The following is a 20,577-nucleotide window of genomic DNA, read 5'->3' as shown; positions in this document are numbered from 1 at the left end:
TTTAGGACACTCTCTATTAGATATTAATAAATATTAGACTCTCTAAATAGTACTTATACTGTGTGTGTGTGTGTGTGTGTGTGTGTGTGTATATATATATACACACACACACACAGTATAAGCTCTTGTTGGAAGAAAATCTCGTTGACATTTTTGGGTTGTTGACATAATTTGAAAATACCTGTTACCTTTTAAATTGTGTGTAAAATTCATGATGAATGGACTAAAAGAAACAACTCACAATGACTTCGAAAGACGTCTGGTTCCATTGACTTACATTAAAAGTACAGCAGGTTTTTTCATTCTCCTTTACCATTTTGGAGAGGTATTCTTCAGACAACAGCGATACACACACACACACACACACACACACATATATCCATATATATATATACACACACACACACACACACACACACACACATATATATATATATATATACACATATAGACACATATGTACACGCTCTCTCACACACACACACACACACACACCCAGCATTAGGGGCACACACCAATTAAAAATAAAAGAATATGATATCACATACATCATGTCTGTTGACATGTTTAGTTAGAAACTGTAATGAAGCGTGCTGATAAACGGCCCATCAAAAGATAAATCTCCTCAGAAAGGTTTAATATCGGGTAATGGCCCCACAGACGTTCTACCTCTCTCCGTTTTCCTGTTTTCCCTCCATCTTATCAGGCCCACCTTCCCCCACCCCCGACATCTTAATCTGATTGATGATTATTTCTGTCACTCAAGGCAGCGTGTGGCCAATTACTAGAAGTGTGGGGAGGCGTTTTCTAAAAGGGCTTCTTATGGCACGATTTTATGAAATTCGAACCATTTGAATTTGCCTTCATGTCGCAAGTCCACACACAGGGACACTCGCGGAGGTTTACAGTGTAGGCGTTCGGCTTTAGGCTTCCAGGGGGATCAGAACTGGGAGAGAGGAGCGTCTGATCAGATAGTGTGGAAAAAACAATGTGGAACAAAAGGACATAAACCAGGAGGGAGGAGGAGAGAAAAGAGATAGGGCAAGACCATTTGAAATGGGGGGAGAGGTCAACTAGTCATAGCCCCTCTGTCCTCCCCTACCCTAAACACGTACATCTGTGCTTATACCTTCACACAATGTAAGGTCATGCATATATATTATACACAGTACTGTAGTGCGGTGTGCATGTACAGTGTGCAAAATAATAACAACATGAGCCATATATATTGTGTATATGTAGGTATATTACATGTACCTAAGTACTTGTGTGTAATAACCATATGACTAATATGCATTAATATATGTCCATATATGTAATAATATGTATTTTATATATGTAAGTACCTAAATATAATATGACCCACATGTATTATATAAGTGTAAGTGTCCACAACTAATAATGTTAATAATAATAATTATACACACACACACACACACACACACACACACACACACACACACACATTAAACCATTTCTCTCAGTAAGAGTGTTTTTGACATTAAAAATTCTATATAATATTACAATAAATACAAATAAAAAGCCAGGAGCACTAAGTTGGCTCTGTAAGTTGTTTTTATCTGAATTTTATCTGATAAAATTCACTTAAATGAGCGTTGAATTAAGTATTGTTTGCAATATATTGTGCTCCACTTGTATATCATATTTTATTGTATTGCACTGTGTTTTGTAGTTCACTTCATTGTTGAACGCACTGTGTATTGTAGTTTATTGTATTTGTATTGCATGGCACTGAGTTCTGCGCTCAACTCTTCCTTTTTTCTGGGTACACTGACTTTTGCATCTAGCAGTATCTGAGCTCAGGACCATCCTTCTCTCTAACCTGTTGGTAACTAGCAAAGATACTTTCTCTAGATAGACAAAGCACTTCTTGTAAGTCGCTCTGGATAAGAGCGTCTGCTAAACGCTGTAAATGTAAATGTAAATTGTCTGAAAAGTCAAAAGAACGTATGACAACAAAAACAGCGAAATAATATACGGTCAGATTTAGTTCAGCCAACAGGACAGCGAGTCATCAACAAAAGTATAAGAATAAAAGTTTTGTTGACGAGAATATGAGCAGAAACTCGCTTCTATGCTGAAAATAAACCAAATCAAACAAACAATATTCACTTTAACTTAGTAACACGTTTAGAGCTCCTGAGTGGTGCAGCTGTGGTTCGGAGTTAAGACGGCCTTCCGTCTGCCCACCATCACTCAGCATGGCACTAGCCAACAGAAGGATGTATTAGCTGACTCGGCGCTTAGTGTTCTATCATGCTGGCTTTCACCCACCGCAAAAATCAGAGTCGGCAATTAAGTACAGGTTACTCATTTTGTAGGACATCACTCTGAGGAGCTTAGACAAAGTAATCCACTCACATAAGGAAGAAGAACAACCACCTGGAAGAGCTGGTAGACACCCAAACTGCCCCAATTGGATAAACAGTGCTTAAATCTTTCATCTCTAATAGAAAGGAGAAGATCAAGCTGCTTCAGATCTGAAAACATCCACAGGGGTTTCTGTCCATCCTTCCACTGTGAGGAGACCACTCAGCGTTGTGGGTCTGAAAGGACATGTAGCTGATCAAGAAGAACCTCGCTGAGAAAAGGAGACGGACACGTCAAACAAAGAAGCTGAATGATGGACTGACCAACCCAGAGTCCAGACCTCAGCACCACTGAATGTGTTTGGATTACTTCGGAAAATGTAACCAACTTCTAAGATGGAACGTTTTGTGGAAAAACCTCTCCGCAGATATCTTTGAGAAACCGAAAGTCTGCGGAAAAGATCGGAAGCTGTGATAAATGTAAAAGTTTACACACTAAATATTGATCATGGATATTATATTTAAGTAGTGTACTGTAAAAAATTGCTCCCTCGGTTAAACCAAATATTACTTTATGTGGTAACAAGAAATTCGAGTAGTTTTATTCAACTCAAAAATGGCTTTGAATGAAAGAATCCTTGAATTAGTTTGAATAAAACTAGTTGATTTACTTGTGAACACTAATTTAGGTTGAGCTGATGAGCCATTTTTTTACAGTGTACAACGAAATATAATCCATTTTCAATATTTATTGTTTCCAATTTTACACAATTTATTGCAGCTTCCATTCTTTTCCTTTAAATATGTATTCTGCCTGTTTTTACCTTGACACCGGGAAAAAAAACAAACATTTAATGACCGTTTTGACTGGAAAGAAAATACAAATATATATTTTCTATGTCAGCATCTTTCCATCATCCAAACATCACTCCCTCCTTTCATCCATCTATCTGTCTTCCTGGAACAGGCCTAACATCTGAATATCTCCAATATATCACTTCATCCGCTTCATATCACTCAGACTGTGGCATTTTAGAAAAAAAGCAATCCGTTCACCAATCTGTTTATCTAGCTTTCTATCGCCTATCCATCTATCCATCCATATCTCCCCAAGCAATCATTTCGTCATCCATCTACCCATCCAGCCATCCATCCAGCTGCCAAATGGACAATTTCAGAATCACACCGAAACGTGTAATTGTGCTCGAATGCATGCAATGTGCTCCAAGCAGCTCTGATCCTCTATTGATCTTGTTTTAATGAAAAGAAGGAAATCAAAGCCAAATAACCAAAATACTGCTTGATATCATCAATACCTGGAAGCTGGCGTATTTGTATAAAAAGCCGCTTCGTTTATCCCTTTTAAGGCTCTGCTTCGCTGGTGTATTCGCTCGTTTCCGCATGTTCGAATGACCAATGCAGCCGACAAAGTTTGGGCTCTTTTATTATCTATTTGAATGCTTTCAGAGGACAGGTATTGATCTAAGCTGCACTCTTGCAGGTCTAGGCCTAGTTTCCCCCAAAGCCCTGTAGAAATCATCTTTATGTTTGGGAAGAGTGTTTAAATTGGCTGCTACTTTACCACCTTCTCATACGGTTCTGTTATACTGTACCGTGGGGAAGCTCGCCATGTTGATTAAAGGCCTGCTGGACACTTCATTACACATAATCCCCAACCCTTATCCGTAAAGCTCCAGTATGGATCGGCTTTTGTTGTTAAAATAGAAAGAAGCGGCATTACCGAGTTCGAAAAAAAAAAAAACATGCTAAAATATGATGTGTGTCCGTTGCCTTGTCACTCCGTAAAGCCTGAAATAATCATTTAGATTATAGATTAGTAATCATTTAGTCACACAGGTATTAATATCACACGGTCTCAAAAAGACAACAGGCCTCGATGCTTAGGCCTCAAATGCAGAACCAACACTATAGTGATGAGGATATGATGACAAGATAATTCACTCATATCCTCGGGAGATGCGTCCTTCACCACGTTTCGAATTCTTTCAACACGTCAGATTCATCCACTCAGGGAAAGGGTCCAAAGGAAAACCGGGGTTACATGTGTACATACACTTGTGTCTGATTATGTTTAACTACCTGGTGCAGTAACAGCCCCAAGTGATGGTAAAACCTCCTTTACAGTTGGTATAAAAATTGAATTATTTTAATCAAGCAATAGCAAGATATTAATATCCACACAATTTAACTTTTAAACCTGTGATACTCTACATCAACGCCACACTGTACGTAACACACAGTAGATGAGACTATCTACAATAAATGCCACCCTGGCTGAATATAATGCGTGTACAAAAAGGAAATCCTCAGACACCAGACAGCTTGTCTCAGCTCTCGTTTGTCAGGGTATTCCAAACAGCCTCTGTTGAAATGGTTTCGGAGAAGGCGGCTAAGCTTGTGACATTCACGGTTCCATTCCTTATTACTACATTACGTAAAGTTTCACGGCCAAAATAAAGATGATCGTATTGTGTAACGACAAATTTTGGTGAACTGCACTTTTATTACGATATTTTATTCAACAAATATTAAGCCTCACTGCCAAAACTGAAGGAAAAAACTTCAGTATTATTTCATTTAGTTAAAAAAAAATAAAGCCAAACACCTCCAAACACAGTTTAACAGTTTCCACACCAAATAAGAGGTCATTGGCACAGACCTGCATGATATATTTGTGAAGATGGTATCAGGGAGGGTTTTAGAGGTGGGTACACTTCAATCAGAGATTCCTGCAAAACAGGAATTTAGTCTTTTAGATGGTATGATGAATTGTGCAAAATATACTAATAATGCAAAAATAAGGTCAATTCCGATTTAAGGTTGATTTGAATATACCGTAAAGCATTTTACATTCTCAATTCGTTTCAAAACGATCACAATACTGCAATTTTTCATTATCAGTCAAGCCTGTTTTTTTTTAATGTTGTGCAAATGTGCTTAATCACATGCCTGAAATATGAAGATAAATCAATAAATACACCAAATCACCCAGCATAACTGACCTCTTACGCCAGCTGCATGCAAAAAAAACCCCCAAAAAAAAAACAAATGCTAAATCTGTCCTCTTTTCAAATACCATTCGCTGAACAATATGGATATGCAAATAAAATATAAATATAAGAAGAAAATATAAATGTATGCCTTCCATCATCCTCCAGCACCCCCCATGACCCTGAGGGAGAAGTGGCTTAGAAGATGTGTGTATGTGTAAAAATGTATTAAAAGTTTATTAAAAAAGGACATTCTTCACTGAGTGAAGGAGTTTAATCTTGGGTAAGAAATCCAGTATCAACATTTCATTTATTGAGTTAACGGTGCAACAAAATATCAGAAATGATCTGAGATTTGATCACAAGGGACTACCGTAACTGTCTTTTTTTGCTTCTTAAAGAAAGTGAAACTTTTCCTCATTCCATTTCTTGGACAGAGGTGTAAATCTTGTGGTGTAACTAAACCGAAAAAGTGCAGCTAGGCAGCTCTCTCATCATCTCCTATATGTGCCACACTTTTAATCTGTGTTTGACAAATTATATTTCTCAGAGATTTGGGAAAAAGTCCAAAATGAAAAGTTTTCCCCTCAAAAGAGTGAAGCTGCTCTCTGAGCTCTCAACGGCAGAGCTATCAGGATGTTTACAGTATTTTTCAAGTTGAAGGAGGGAATTGTTTTCAACCAAATACAAAATTAGCTGTCAGAAGCCAAACTTATTACCTGTTTTCAACTTGCTCTTAGAAAAAGACCACTGCTTTGTTTCAAACAGTTGACGACTGGCTGGAAGTAGCGTGGACAAAACATCGCGGTTAAGGCTGTTTTATTTGATTTTAGGACTACTTTCAAAGTAACTGACCATAAATTGCTGGTGGAAAAGCTGAAATGCTAGTAATTTGTGTCATCTACAGCTAAATGAATGAAGAGTCTACCCTATCTATTGTAAAAGAAGGTTTTCTAATTGGCATCCAATTAGATCTAATTGAGGTACCACAGGGCTACTGTCTTGGGCCCCTTTCTTTTCATTTTTTTCTCTGCCATTAGGACTAGGAGTAGCAGTGTTGCTATTGATGCAGATTAACTAAATAAAAAAATAGGGACCTTTCCTCTGTTGGACAACCAGCCAAGCAAGAGAGAAAGAAGCTTGAGTGGTACTGTATGTTCAGATTATATAGATTACCTAAAATCATCCCTAATATCATAAGAGAGCACTATTTTATATATAGCTAGTGTTGATCTAAGACACCAAAACTTAAATCTTAGTTATATGGATGAATCAAAGAATGGATAAACTATACTCTTAGCATTACAGGTTCTCTATAGCACCAAAAAAGGTTTCTTTGGCCTATAACAATAGTAGAACCCTTTTTGGTGGTATATAGGACGCTTTTCAAAATGTTCCCCTATAGAACCATCTACAGCACATTCTCCATCAATCTGAAGAACTCTTTCATGACACAAAGATCCCTTGTATCATGCAGAGGGTTCTTGGTTCTATTAAAAACAATCAGAACCCTTGAAAACCATCTTATAGCGGCCTCAAAACAGAGGACATAAGATTAGCTCTTACCACAAGGCCATCAGAACTGCTATTACTGTAATGACTGAAAAGGCAATATCTCGGCCTTTTGTTCGGACACGGCACACAAAAGCTAGAATGTTTAAGCTGGACGTTCAAGGCAATGTTCACAATAATCATTCAACTCAGGTGCAATTTTGTTTTCTATAAAAGGGGTTACATGTATGAGGGATTACTAAATAGACGTATTCCAGCTAATATTACTCTTTCAGGCAGATGTATTTTCAGAATGAGAAATTTCACAGAACTGAAGGGTTAAACTGAAAGACGGTGTTAGTGATGTCACTTAATGCAGTGCATTTGCTGATTTACCACATATAGCAAATACAAATAAATCTAAATATATGCAGCAAGCTTTAGAATGTGGGTGTTTTCATTTAGAATCTATAAAGTGATCCCAAAATCTCTTTGTCAGCTAATTTATAGTGTGTGTGAGTATGTCAGAGTGAGGAGAGAGAGAGAGAGAAAGAGAGAGAGAGAGAGAGAGAGAGATGTGTTAGCTTTAAGCGGTAAAGCATGCTGTATTGACATCTTTCTTGTGTCTATTGATTTCCCATTATGCTACTAACAAACTCAAGCTGATATTTTGTCATTGACAATCATCTTAACCCTGGAACTACCACGATGCACTGACAACACACACACACACACACACACACACACACACACACACGCTCTGTGCACATGCTCTCGTTTTCTTCTTTAACATTAAAAATGGGTCAATTTCGCCTGACTCGCAATTTTAGGTAAAAAAATAAATCATCTGAATACGTCGATATTTCTGAATGATCACGGATCACCGGTCTTACAGGCTTCTAACTGGAACACATGTAAAACAAATCAGAAATCAGGAAACGAGGCACACTTCATCGTTGTGTCTATAGACAACAGTGCATTTAAACAGTGTGGAGATATAGCATAATAATACGTCGGATGGCCTGTAGTACAGAATGACATCATCAACCATCAGGGTCTCTAATGTATATATCTAATGTATATCTATGCTATTATAATACTAGGACTCAAGGAACTGTGTGTGCATCACTGAAAGGGAGGAAACCCACACCAGCAGGCCTGTATGTTGGCCGTCATGTGTATAAGGCACATAGTTGGAAATACGCCCTACATATGTATGTGCTATACCTCTCAACGCCATGCAAACCAGTGACTTTGTTATTAGGCACGATGCAATATGCTTTTATAAAGCATAAATACAAGCTAAATACACACATTACAGACCTAATACATGTTCAATACATGATTCATTTATCACTGATAATGGTCATAAAGAAACCATTTTTCCACCAAGCAACGCACATCATAAAAAGTAGGCTAAGGTTCCCTAGCAACAGAAAATCTTTTTGAATAACCTGCAGCCAGCTGCGTCTGTTGACCGTAGGTTCAATCATTGCCTAGTAAACATAAACTTCGAGAATTTAACCAGTAACATAGTTTCAACAAAGCTTTAAGTTGTATCTTAAAGATTACGCAAACCCTATAGGAGGGTGTAGGTTCTGCAGCAAAAAATGGGGTGGCCGATTTGACTGATGGGAAAAACCAAATATGACAAATTTAAATTGCAATTACATTAGAAGCATCCTTGCTAACATTACCGACCATTTATTGACGTGCTATAAAACTGCACAGGAACCCCAGTTAGAGCATGGAAAAATAATCCAAGCACCGGCAGAACAGAATAAATTCAAGAGATGGACGCTTTGAGGACGCCGTTCATTTGTAAAGCACAATCTCTTATTTCAACACAACAAAAACGACAGACGAAGTAAATGCGGCACGGAAAGGGAGAAATGTGATTTACTGTGTAACAAAATCATGCAAGTAATGTTTCCCGTCTGATGGATTGATTCTTCTTATTGTCACATGACATGTCGGGGGTAATTGCATCCAGTGCAACAAGATGTAATTCAACTGAAACATACAATATAATACATATACAGTCCGAATTTCTCTCAGAAACATGGACAATACGAACAAAGACAACAACAAAGCCATGCGGCCTCATCCTGGAAGCCAATGATCTACACACTACTAGAAATGCGAAGTGTTGCTAGTTTTAAACCAACGGCTCCAAACATGAGGTTTAGGATGGACGTTATACCAGAAAGAACCAACGTTTAGGTGCTGCAACCGGCTGATGGCGCGTTAATCTCAGTACGCTGAGTATCTCAGGCTTTCTGCATAAGAAACATCTCATAAGTGCTCAGAAAGATGGGAAATGAGTACCAATACTAAGCTGTTGACGAAAACTGTCAAATTAAAATTAAAAAAGTTTGACATGCACAATTATATTGGAAATGCCTGCATCAGGCCGAGGCACAGATCTGGCCGATATTTCAAAGTGATATTTGATGGCACGTTTATTGTAAGGTGGAGAAGCACCATTACTATTTAGGTGACGCTGGCCGTTCTACAGCTGCGCAGCTAAAATATCCCCCGCAGCACCGCACGCACAAGCAAGCCCTGCAGCTCTTCAGCCATTTGATCAGCTCCTTTATAAATAAAATTTGACAAAAACAGCCAAAAACCAAAGGTGAGGCTATTTATCGCTCTGGATGATCAGCCGCTCTGCTGGGTTTCAACGGCCGCTCAATCATCTCGAGCCACAGCACACCTAACCCAGTCATCGTTATGTTCCCGAGAAAGGCCTACCAGAACAAGGTAGCGACTCATATTCAAAAGCCCTCTGACGATAATGTGACATCCACTAGCCTTAGTGTCCATTAGTGTCCTGGGAGTCTCAGCGCAGCTGTGCAACTAGTCTATAACGTTAATCCAGGAGTATCTTATCTTTCTACGCTCACAAAAATGTGTATATCAAAATCAGATATACACTAAATACGTGCTGTCGCTTCTCACAGCTTGACACATGCGCATCAGTAATAAGCCAGACTCGGGCGCCCTAACAGTCCAAGCTTCCCACTTCCGGCTCCGCGCTCAAACTCGGTTTTCCTCACGCGTGCTCGTTTTTCACCCTGTCATCCACTCCTCCTTCCCCCTCACTGCTCCGCAACCCTTTTTTCTGCCCTCTTTTTTTTTTATCTGCTTCTGACACTCGCCATTTTTCAGTGAAGAGCGGCATAAAACTCCTCCTTCCCTCGCTTTCTCTTGTGCTAATCTCTGGAGAGAGAGAGAGAGAGAGAGAGAGAGAGAGAGAGAGAGAGAGAGAGAGAGAGAGAGAGAGAGAGAGAGAGAGGGACAGAGAGAGAGAGAGAGAGAGGGACAGAGAGAGAGAGAGAGAGAGAGAGGGGGGGGGGGGACAGAGAGAGAGAGAGGGACAGAGAGAGAGAGAGAGGGGGACAGAGAGAGAGAGAGGGACAGAGAGAGAGAGAGACAGAGAGAGAGAGAGAGAGAGAGAGAGAGAAGGACAGAGAGAGAGGGACAGAGAGAGAGAGAGAGAGAGAGAGAGAGAGAGAGAGGGACAGAGAGAGAGAGACAGAGAGAGAGAGACAGAGAGAGAGGGACAGAGAGAGAGGGACAGAGAGAGAGAGAGAGAGAGAGAGAAGGACAGAGAGAGATGGACAGAGAGAGAGGGACAGAGAGAGAGAGAGAGAGAGAGAGGGACAGAGAGAGAGAGAGAGAGAGAGAGAGAGAGGGACAGAGAGAGAGAGAGAGAGAGAGAGAGAGAGAGAGAGAGAGAGAGAGAGAGATGGACAGAGAGAGAGAAAGGGACAGAGAGAGAGAGAGAGAGAGAGAGAGAGGGACAGAGAGAGAGAGAGTGAGAGAGAGAGAGAGAGAGGGACAGAGAGAGAGAGAGAGAGAGAGAGAGAGAGAGAGGGACAGAGAGAGAGAGAGAGGGACAGAGAGAGAGAGACAGAGAGAGAGAGAGAGAGACAGAGAGAGAGAGAGAGAGAGAGAGAGAGAGGGACAGAGAGAGAGAGACAGAGAGAGAGAGAGAGAGACAGAGAGAGAGAGAGAGGGACAGAGAGAGAGAGACAGAGAGAGAGAGAGAGAGAGAGAGAGAGGGACAGAGAGAGAGAGAGAGAAGGACAGAGAGAGAGAGAGAGAGAGGGGGGCTGCGAGCTGAATAAGTCATGGACGGGGAGTCAGGCTTGAGAGAGAAACACTTACAGACGTGAGCCGTCCTTGCCAAAAGGTGATCTGATTTTACAGCAGCCTGATCTTCCCTGTGAAGTTCTCTGAGCAGAACGGACTTTAGTCCGGGTAAAAAAAAAAAGGAACATACTGTAAAGTTGCTGCAAAGAAGAAAGCAAGAGCAGTAGCTTGTACTTTCAGCTAACCCCTTCACTAATACGACCTGCAGCGGACTAAACAGGACACGATGGCCTTCAGGTAAAGGTCAGCGGCTGCGTTGAACACTGTGGGAGCTGCACGCCGAAGGCCGTGAATGATGAAGCCCTTTATTCGATTTCGTTCCACTGACTTTTCTCATTTAATTAACTGAGACGTAAACAGAGTCATTCTGAGTGGTTTGGTGTGAAACGGTTCATTGCAGAGAAACTTACAGACTCCTTTCTTCACAGTGGTGCTGATAGGAACCAGAGGTCGCGATGGCGAATGTAGCCACTTTATTTGCTCTACAAAACCACCACTGAGCCCACGCGTGTTTTTATATGTATGTGGTTCAGTTTCATTCTGATAAATCTGGAAAAAAAAACTAGGTGCTATTTTGCCTTACAGTCACCTGAATGTGGTCGTCTTATCGTAAAACTATAACACGTCTAAGGCATCGGGCAACACGTTGGTAAGCAGAGATGGGCGATATAGCAAAAACGTAATATCGTGATACGTCGATTACTTTTTTAATATTTTACTTTTTCAGTCATCTAATCAATAGGAACAGAGTGAAAATATCCAGCAGTGCTCATTTAAAAAATCAAAAACTGTCAACATAATGATTTTTACTGAATATTTGGCACTAAAACTAATTTTGCTCACTTTATAGTGAAGCATGCAGTTGGTCCGTGTTCTAGTACTGACAATATACACAAGCATATCGCTGTTGTCAGAAGAAAACCTCCTATGTCCATTTTTGACATTTTCCGGTTTTTGACATAATATGAAAGTATATGCTGCCCTTTACGCTGTGTGTACATTTCATGGTGAATGGACCAAAAGAAATGACCCAAAACGACCTGGAAAGAATTCTGGTTCCATTGACTTACATTGAAAGTAAAGTAGGTTTTAACCTTCTACTGTAAAGTTACCATTTTGGAGATACGAGGTTTTCTTCCGACACCAGCGATATTGCAGCATAATGCGGCATAACTTCATGATCACGATATGTATTTTCATGTTGCCAAGCCCTATTCGTACCATTCGGCGTAATAACTTTCTGTGCCGGAGCTTTTGGACTGGATTTAATTGCGCAGAAATGTTGGAAAGACAAAAACGTGCGGGGGTTTTGTTTTCTGTACATTGTCTCTGAGGCTAATCCAACGTCTGTGCACAGCACAATATGAACAACATAATACGAACCACGTTATAAATCAGTGCCTTTGTCGCCACATCTTTGCTCGCTGCCTTCCTGCCTCAGCACTCCTTCAACGTCCCATCTCAGAAAGCTTTTTCAATCCAGAGAACCAGCACACGTTCAGAAAGAACGCACTCAGAAAGCTTCAGCAAACAGCTGGAATAGGCAGCTTCACCTCACGCTGCCCCCATTAACTTAAAAAAAGACGGTTCTCCGAGGGTTCTTCAGAACTTATTTAGAACCACGAGCTCTATATAGAACCTTTAATGTTTAAACGGTTCCTACGACTGATGAAACGTGTTGCGTGTGGTTCTTTACGGCACCAAAATGGCTTCTTTTCTCGTTACAAGCTTGGGCGCATCAGTTTAAGGACACTTCATGGTTCTATACGGAACCATTTTCAGAAACATTCTATACAGAACCATATATAACACATTCTCCATCAATCTGAAGAACCATGCTCTTTGCATGGTGAAAAATGGTTCTTCAGACTGACAGACTGTGTTGTACATGGTTCTAAACTGAACTTTTTTTGAAAATGGTTCTATGTAACATCATAATTTTTGGTGCTACGCAGAACCATTAAAAAAAACGTTATACAGAATCATATACAACACATTCTCCATCAATCTGAGGAAGGATTCCATGCATAAATGGTTCTTGGCATGGTTCTTCAGATGTGTTGTATATGGTTCTAAATAGTACCAAAAAAGGTACAATCTTTACAGTGTAACAATAACGGAACCTTTTTGGTGCTATGTAGAACCATTTTCCAAAAAAGTTCTTTGTGGAACCATATGCAACACGTTCTCCATCAGTCAACCTAGAAAACCATTTCATGCTTAAGTGGTTCTGTGCATGGTAAAAAAAAAAAAACGGTTCTTCAGACTGACGGAGAGGTTCCATATAGAACTTTTTTCTGCAAATGGTTCTATGTAGCACCCAAAAGGGTGCTTGACATCGTAACAATAGTAGAAGCATTTTCAAAAAAGGTTCTGTAAGGAACTCGTTCCCTTCACTAAAGAACCCTTGAGGGACCACAGCGTACCACGCCATCCACTCACTGCCTTCCTGAGCGGCTCTACCTGTTCCCTTTCCAGGCCAAACCTGAGAGAGTCTGAGACGACACCCCGTTCTCCTCCCTCCCCTCCTCTCCTCATTCACTCCGTCCTTTCAGGCTCTCCGAGTCTCTCTGAGTCTTCTTCAGCGCAAGGTGGATCTCCACAGCATCAACCTCCCTACACCAGCACACTGCTCCTGAACAAAGGCCCTCCAGCCTGCTCTCCCACGGCATGGTCCTCCTAAAGCACTAAGGAAGCACCTGCACAAATACACAGAAACCTGAAACGTGCTTATCCCTGAGCTCCATGTTCTCCACCGCTCCTCTCTGACTCTCTCTCTCTTTCTCGTTCTCTTTCTCTCTCTCTCCTTTCCTCTCCTCTCCTCTCCGCCGGCCCCCTGGAATCGATCTCCGGGCCTGGGATCGATAAGCTGGCATGAATATTCCCAGCCTGGCCGGCTAGGAGGCTTTTCAGTGCGGGGGAAGAGGCAGACGGAGCCGGAGCCGGAGCCGGGCGGAGGGCTGGAGGAGAGAAGAAGAACGAGAGGACGAGAAGAGGTGGACGAGGAGGAAAAGGAAAGGAGAGCCTTCAGGCTACAAACCCACGAGAAACTATCCCATTCTAACCTTAACGCTAAAAGGAAACGACGCTTTTTAGCCTGTTTTGTTTTGGTTTTTTTAACTGCCAGATACTTTCTGAGGTCTTTTTTTTTTTACACATTTATATTTTTTTTTTAAGAAAAAAATCCTAAAATGTTATAAAATGTAGCGTATTTTTTTATTTATCTATTTTTATCACTGGAAAAAAAAACAAAACGCCACACGTGGAAAAAGTCGTGACGTAAAAAAAAACGCGAAAGAAAGAGGAAAAATCTAGACTTCTCCTTCTCTTTTTGGGGGGATTCTGCGTGGATACAAAGGAAGAGAGAGCGTGGATGAGCGGGAAGAGGAGCTCCGAGACCTTCCCGGGGGCTGGGTGTGCGTTTTCGCGGCGACGTGAGGGAGCGAGGCGGGCTGTCTTACCGGCGTGTGTGCGCAGAGCCAGCGGAGACTTGAGGCGCCAAGCGCGCGGGTCCGAACTGGGCAGCACGAAAGGCACCGGCAACGGCACGAACATGGTCCCTCCCGTCTCCTTCTGCTGCCTCCCTGCCTCCTTTCTGTCTTCCTCCTCTGCTTTCTGTCCTTCGCTTCTTCCGCTCGGTGCCCCTCTTTCTCGTCTGGACGGCGCGGGCGACTTTCTACAGGCTCGCGCTCTCCCTCTCTACGCAGCGGCGGCTGTCGGCGTCCTCGCTCGTGCTCGAGTTTGGGGCTCTTTCTGGCATCTTTCTAGTTATTTCACTTGGACTTCATCTGTATTTATACGCCTGTTTTGTCGTTGTGTGTGCACGTATATGTGTGGCTAGATAAATAAAAGTCCCAGACACACAGGCGGACAGACAGACCACTATATATAAATATTATAATTATTCTTATTATTCTCCTTTAATGCTGTTTCAGTGTCAGACTGCTCGCTAAGCCTCGGGTAAGGCCAGGCCGCACTTCCCTGCGCTTTATAATACAGTTCAGAAGGTTTAAACGACTCCCCTTTCGCCCCGCTGAGGTAAATTAGTGAATATTCAAGCTGGTTTGCGTCTAGATTCGCTCGTCTGGCTCGTTTCTGCATTTATTAGTAAGAATAAAGAGAGAAGAGCGCACAACCCTGACTCTTTAGCGTATAAAAACAGTATCATAAGGTTATTGTGTTCTTATTTTGGACATCTGCTGCGTTTTATTTGGTTTAAAAAAAATTTTTTTTTGGTTTATATATTTGGTCTTTAGCTATTTTCTCCCTTTTTTTTAATTCCCAGCAGCTACATGCTACACAGATCTCCTGCCCGTCCAAAGCGGCGAACAGCCTCGTTATTTAGGTCTCAAATGCGCCTCAACGTCCTGACAGACAGACCGGGTCCGCGCAGAAAACAAGGCATCATAGCGCGCACGCCTTCGCCCCTCCCTCCCTCCCACGCGCCCCCCCTCCTCCCCAGTAATTAAAACGCAATCAATCGATAGAGGAATAAATAAATAAATAAATCAACAAATAAACACAGCGCGAGCGCGTGGATAGAAAGCGCTGCTTTGGTCGGTTTTTTTTTTCTTTCCTATTTTTTTTTCTCTTTTTTTTTTTGTTTTGTTTTTTTTTGTTGTTTTGGTTAGAAATCACTTGCCTATCTTGCCGTCCGTCCGCCTGCGTGTTTTGTTGGGTCTGTTTTTTGTTGCTCCCTCCTCTACGGCTCTCTGCCTCCACGCTGCCCGCAACATTGAAACGAGAGCAAAACCCGCTACAACTCACACATCACATCACCACTTCACCCCCTCCCTCCCTCCCTCCTTCCTCCCTCCCTCCTCCCTCCATCCCTCCCTCCATTCCTCCCTCCCTCCACCTTGCCACCCGCCCTCCTCTCTCTCTCTCCACCGAGGCGACTATCCTCTGTAATTACACGCTTGATTACGGCCAACGGTCGAAATTTTCATCCACCAATCCCGCAGCTCCGTTCGGAGACGTCCACCAATCACGTCGCGAAGTGCAGAAACGGCGCCAAAAAAAAGGAGGCGGCGGGACGGTTGAGAATTAGAGCGATTTAAAAATAAACAAACAATTTAAATGCCAACCGTCATTAGGACGCTAACGTACGCTGGTAAAACAAGATGGCTGTCCAGCAGTTCTTTAGCAAAGGGAATCGTGCTTTATTGAGCCGTTCGCATGGTGAGCTGGTTCTTCGGATTGAGGGAGAATGTGTTGTGTGTTGTTCTGTGTAGCACCCAAAAGGGTTCTTCTCTTCTTGCAAGATTGAGCACGTAAGCATGGAAGAACCCCTGTATGGAATTTCGAGCGGGTTCTATAGAGAACCACATGCAAGACATTCTCCAACAATCTGAAGTTTTACTGTGCAAACAGCATAAAATGGTTCTATATAGAACGCTTGGTTCTAAATAGAGCCATTGCCTTTACTAAAGAACTCGAAGAACTGTCTAGTGTATGGAAGCTCTATAGACAGCTTCATGCCCGTATTTGGAACTCCAGGTCTAAGCAGATTTCTTCATGGGGAAAAGGAATTGTTTTTCAAGGTTCTTCTTTAGTGGAGGGAATGGTTCTTTTTAGAACCATGAGTTCTATATAGTACCATATGCATGCTTAAATGTTTTTATTTTTTTTGCATGGGGAAATTCAGATGCTTCTTCAGATTGTGTTGTATATGGTTGGATATAGCACTAAAAAGGGTTCTTCTGTTGTTACAAGCTTGACAACGTAAGCATAGAAGAACCCTTCTTTGGTGCTATGTAGAACCACTTTCGGAAAAGTTCTTAAAGAACCATATACAAGACATTCTCCAACAATCTGAAGAACAATTTCACCATGCAAACAGCCACTTAAGCATGACATGGTTCTGTATAGAATTGGTTCATTGCCTTTACTAAAGAACCCTTGAACAACCATTTAGTGTATCTGAGAGTCATTCTGCAGATGACATCATGCCCATATTTGGAATTCCAGCAGATTTCTCTATGGAGAAAAGGAATTTTTTAAGGCCACGTAAACATCTCAGTCGGAATAGTCTAGTCCGATTGAGGCCAATCGGAATACAGTTGCTATCTGATTGAACAAGATGGGTAATCCTGTAAATAATCCATTAACCCAACCAACATTCACATACATGTAAATTCTGACTTGTGCCTGAAGCTACAATATGAAAGTTTTGGGGATTTTGGAGACCTCTCTGGAAGAAAGGTGTAATTCCACACAATGTGTGGAATAGCATTTTGTAACATTGGCTATGCTTCAGACCCCTTCCCCGAGAGGATGAATCTGATGATAATGAGCACATTGAAAGAATTAAAAGAGAAGGATGTGAATGAACGACCTAATACTGTCATCATGTCTTCATCAGTATAATGTTGACTGTGGGTTTGAGGCCTAAACATCAAGCTGGATGTTCTTTTGACGTTAATACATAAAAACGTATAACGTGATCCTGCAAACTCGCAGCAGCGCTTGGAGTCTGTGTATTAGCATGTTCTTATTTATCCCGACCCAGTACCCTGATGAGAAAAACCCTAGAAACCATTAAGTGTATCTGTTGGTTCCTTTTGATTTTGTGATGTGGTTTTGTAATATATTTTATCACAATGTAAAGGATCCTAATGGTTTAACAGGTGCCAAATGGCTGACCAATGAAAGCGCAGCCTAACGTACACTCTAAATGTTCAAATTTGAAGTGTGTACTATGATGTTAGCTTTTTGTAAGCCATCATGCCATTTGCCTTATTGTAGCCAGTCAGTTAGCAGTTAGCTTACTGCTGTCAAGGTCAAGAAAACAGTTGTGACAATGATGAGTAAACCAACTGGAAGTACTGGAAGTTTTCACTAGTATGTGTTATAAGTTTTCAGCCTTTTTCTAAATCAGCGGTTGGCAACATGCGGCTCTTTTACTGCCCTGTTGTGGCTCCACAGCAGAATTATATTTGTAGGTTAATGATAAAATAATCCTCCTTTAACAGTAAATGGCCTTAAACGCTGGAGTTAATGTAGAACTGCTAATTCACCCTTTAACCCTGAAGATCAGCGCAGACTGCTGAGCACCATAGCAACACAGACAACTGTCTCACCTAGCTAGTAGCTAACGAAACAGCCAAGAGAAAGATTTAAGATGGACATCGATAATTTGGAGACAAAGACTTATTTGCATTTATAATCACTCCAGCTGGTTTCCTGATACGTTTCATCTGCAAGGTGAAACTGACAAACACTAAAAGGTCACGAAGATGAAGTTAGTTTCTTGTTAACTAACTTCTTTTTTGAATTTTCCCATACCACCTTAAATATGTAACCGCTACACTCATAAAAAAGTCATTTTATGAGCGACATTTTACATGAAACTGTTCTAGTATTGCAGAAAAGTTTCCTGCCAGAGATGCGAGAAAAGTGGCTATAGCTGAGCTAAAGCTTAACGCAGAGCAAAGTAAGTCTGCGTTTTCATTTATATTCTCTTTTAAGCCTGTACTAGTATATGAACACATATTGAGACATACTTACAGCCAAGATGGTAAAATAGACATAAAATGTTGTGGTTCCCAAGGTGGTTTGATTGTTGTAGAAAGGACCAAATGGCTCTTCTTAACTTCTGGGTTGCCAACCCCTGTCCTAAATGTTAGATCGTTTGCTGTACGCTTGCCAGTCAGAAGTTAGCTCACTGCTACAGTATTGTCTAGCAAGTAGATAACGCTAAAGAGTTTCCAGAAAGGTTCCAGTAAGCCTAGTACTGTATGTCTTAATCAGGTCACTCACTTCAGTTCCTTAAATAGTAATTTAGTACAAGTTGGTTAGTTCAAAGCCTGTGCAACAATGACAGCGTTTCCAGAGCATGCATGCTTACACACAAGATCATTGTCAATATAGATTTTTTAAAATAGAAAAATCCATAGGCTAACACAACAAAATCGATTGCATTTTGTTCCCACTCTGCACAGATCCCACAAGGCCAAGGCTAAAAATCACACATATCTTGTCACTACTGTGTGCTAATGATTAGCTATAACCCTCTGTGGAGTTTCCAATTGGTGGAAATATTGGATTAGCTTACTGCTGCTATTAGCAAAATAGCACATGAAGTAGACTAGCAATAGAGTATTAGAAAGCTACTTGGTGGTTTACTGGAACACTGGGAAGTTCAGTAATTCAATAAATCACACAAGGCCTGTCACTACAGCACGCTAATGATTAGCTAAGACTCTCAGCAGAGTTTCAGTTTGGTGGAAATATTGGATTAAATCCGTTAATTTCTGCTGCTATTAGCAGAACAAGCAGATGAAGTAGACTAGCACATTATACAGTGGATTTGTGGTTTACTGGAACATTGGGGAGCTCAATAATTCAATAAATCACACGAGGTCTGTCACTAAAGCATGCTAATGATTAGCTAATGCCCTCAGTGGAGTTTCCAAATGGTTGAATTATTGGGCTGTTCCAGTGGGTTGCGCAGTCATTAGCAGATGGAGTAGCCTAGCAGTAGAGTTCTGTAGAGTCCTGCTTTGGAAAATAACCAACAATAACCCACATCAACAATAACCCATAACCAATTATAGGTGCTCCACTTATTCATGTGGCACCTGTTCTGTGCTCTGTAAATCGCTCTTGGTTCTACTACAATTGCCTGCCACAGTTTGTCATGTCTTTGCACAGTGTGCTGTTTTAAATTCTGTTCTAATGTGAATTTACGTTTAATAAAGGATTCAACTGAGCTTTTTATAACCAGCTTAGTAACCGGTGTAGAGTAAAAGAAATGTATTTTTACTTTTCACAACTTTTCACCTGATGAAGCAGCTAGCTGAATACGCTTACCTTAGCTAAATACTTCTACTTAGCTAAATGCTAATTTTAATGGTTACTCAGTGATCCTGTTCCTTTCGGTTCTAACCAAAACATCTTGCAGCTTTACAGTACATTTGAAGTGTGTAATGTGCTGTTAGCCTTTTGTTAGCCATCATATCATTTGCCAGACAGTTAGCAGTTAGCCTGATCATTCCAGCATGAAAAGAATGACAGCTCTTATTGAATCCAAAGCGTTTGCCATAGAGAGAGACTGCTGATAACGGGCCAAAGATCACTTAACACTGAAACATTTTGCAATCAGACAAGTGCAGTCTCTACATATACAATATAGCATCAGAATATGTTGCTAAGAGGTATGTGTGAAGATGAAAATACATTTAAACTACAAATCCCATGGCTTTGCGGTGGCACCACTTAATGGGATGTGTGATAGTGATGTCATCCACTCGACAAACTGTGTAGTCCGTTTTTGGGAAACCTTGTAAATGTATATTTTCTGGAATGTTATGTCGGGAACAAGATAAGTAACTTGTTATTTCAAGATAACAGATTTGTTATCTTGAGATAACAAGATAAGTAACACCTTTTTTTTTCAAGATAACAATTTTGTTATCTTGACAAAACAAGATAAATAGCTCGTAATCTCAAGGTAACGACTTTGTTATCTTGCGGTCACAAGGTAAGTAACTCATTGTCATAAGATAACAAGATAATTAACTTGTTATCTCAAAATAACAATCCAGAAAAGTATAACGAGTTAATAATCTTGTTATTTTATGACA

The 20,577-nt window shown here is 40.9% G+C and overlaps 1 protein-coding gene across 5 annotated transcripts in view; it reads right to left on the bottom strand.

Moving 5' to 3' along the window:
• pou2f2a (POU class 2 homeobox 2a) overlaps window positions 1-15,409 on the bottom strand; it is a 100,688-nt gene extending 85,279 nt beyond the window's left edge. For all 5 annotated transcript variants that reach the window (XM_037536909.1, XM_037536911.1, XM_037536912.1 and 2 more), the window contains exon 1: window positions 14,452-15,409. In XM_037536909.1, coding sequence (XP_037392806.1) covers window positions 14,452-14,545 — 94 coding nt within the window. In that variant the 5' untranslated portion in view covers window positions 14,546-15,409. The remainder of the gene's footprint in view (window positions 1-14,451) is intronic.
• Between the last annotated feature and the right edge of the window lie 5,168 nt (window positions 15,410-20,577).

This window comes from Pygocentrus nattereri, chromosome 3, assembly GCF_015220715.1.
Source record: "Pygocentrus nattereri isolate fPygNat1 chromosome 3, fPygNat1.pri, whole genome shotgun sequence".
Taxonomy (NCBI): Eukaryota; Metazoa; Chordata; class Actinopteri; order Characiformes; family Serrasalmidae; genus Pygocentrus; species Pygocentrus nattereri.
This window is presented reverse-complemented; position numbering and strand designations above follow the sequence as displayed.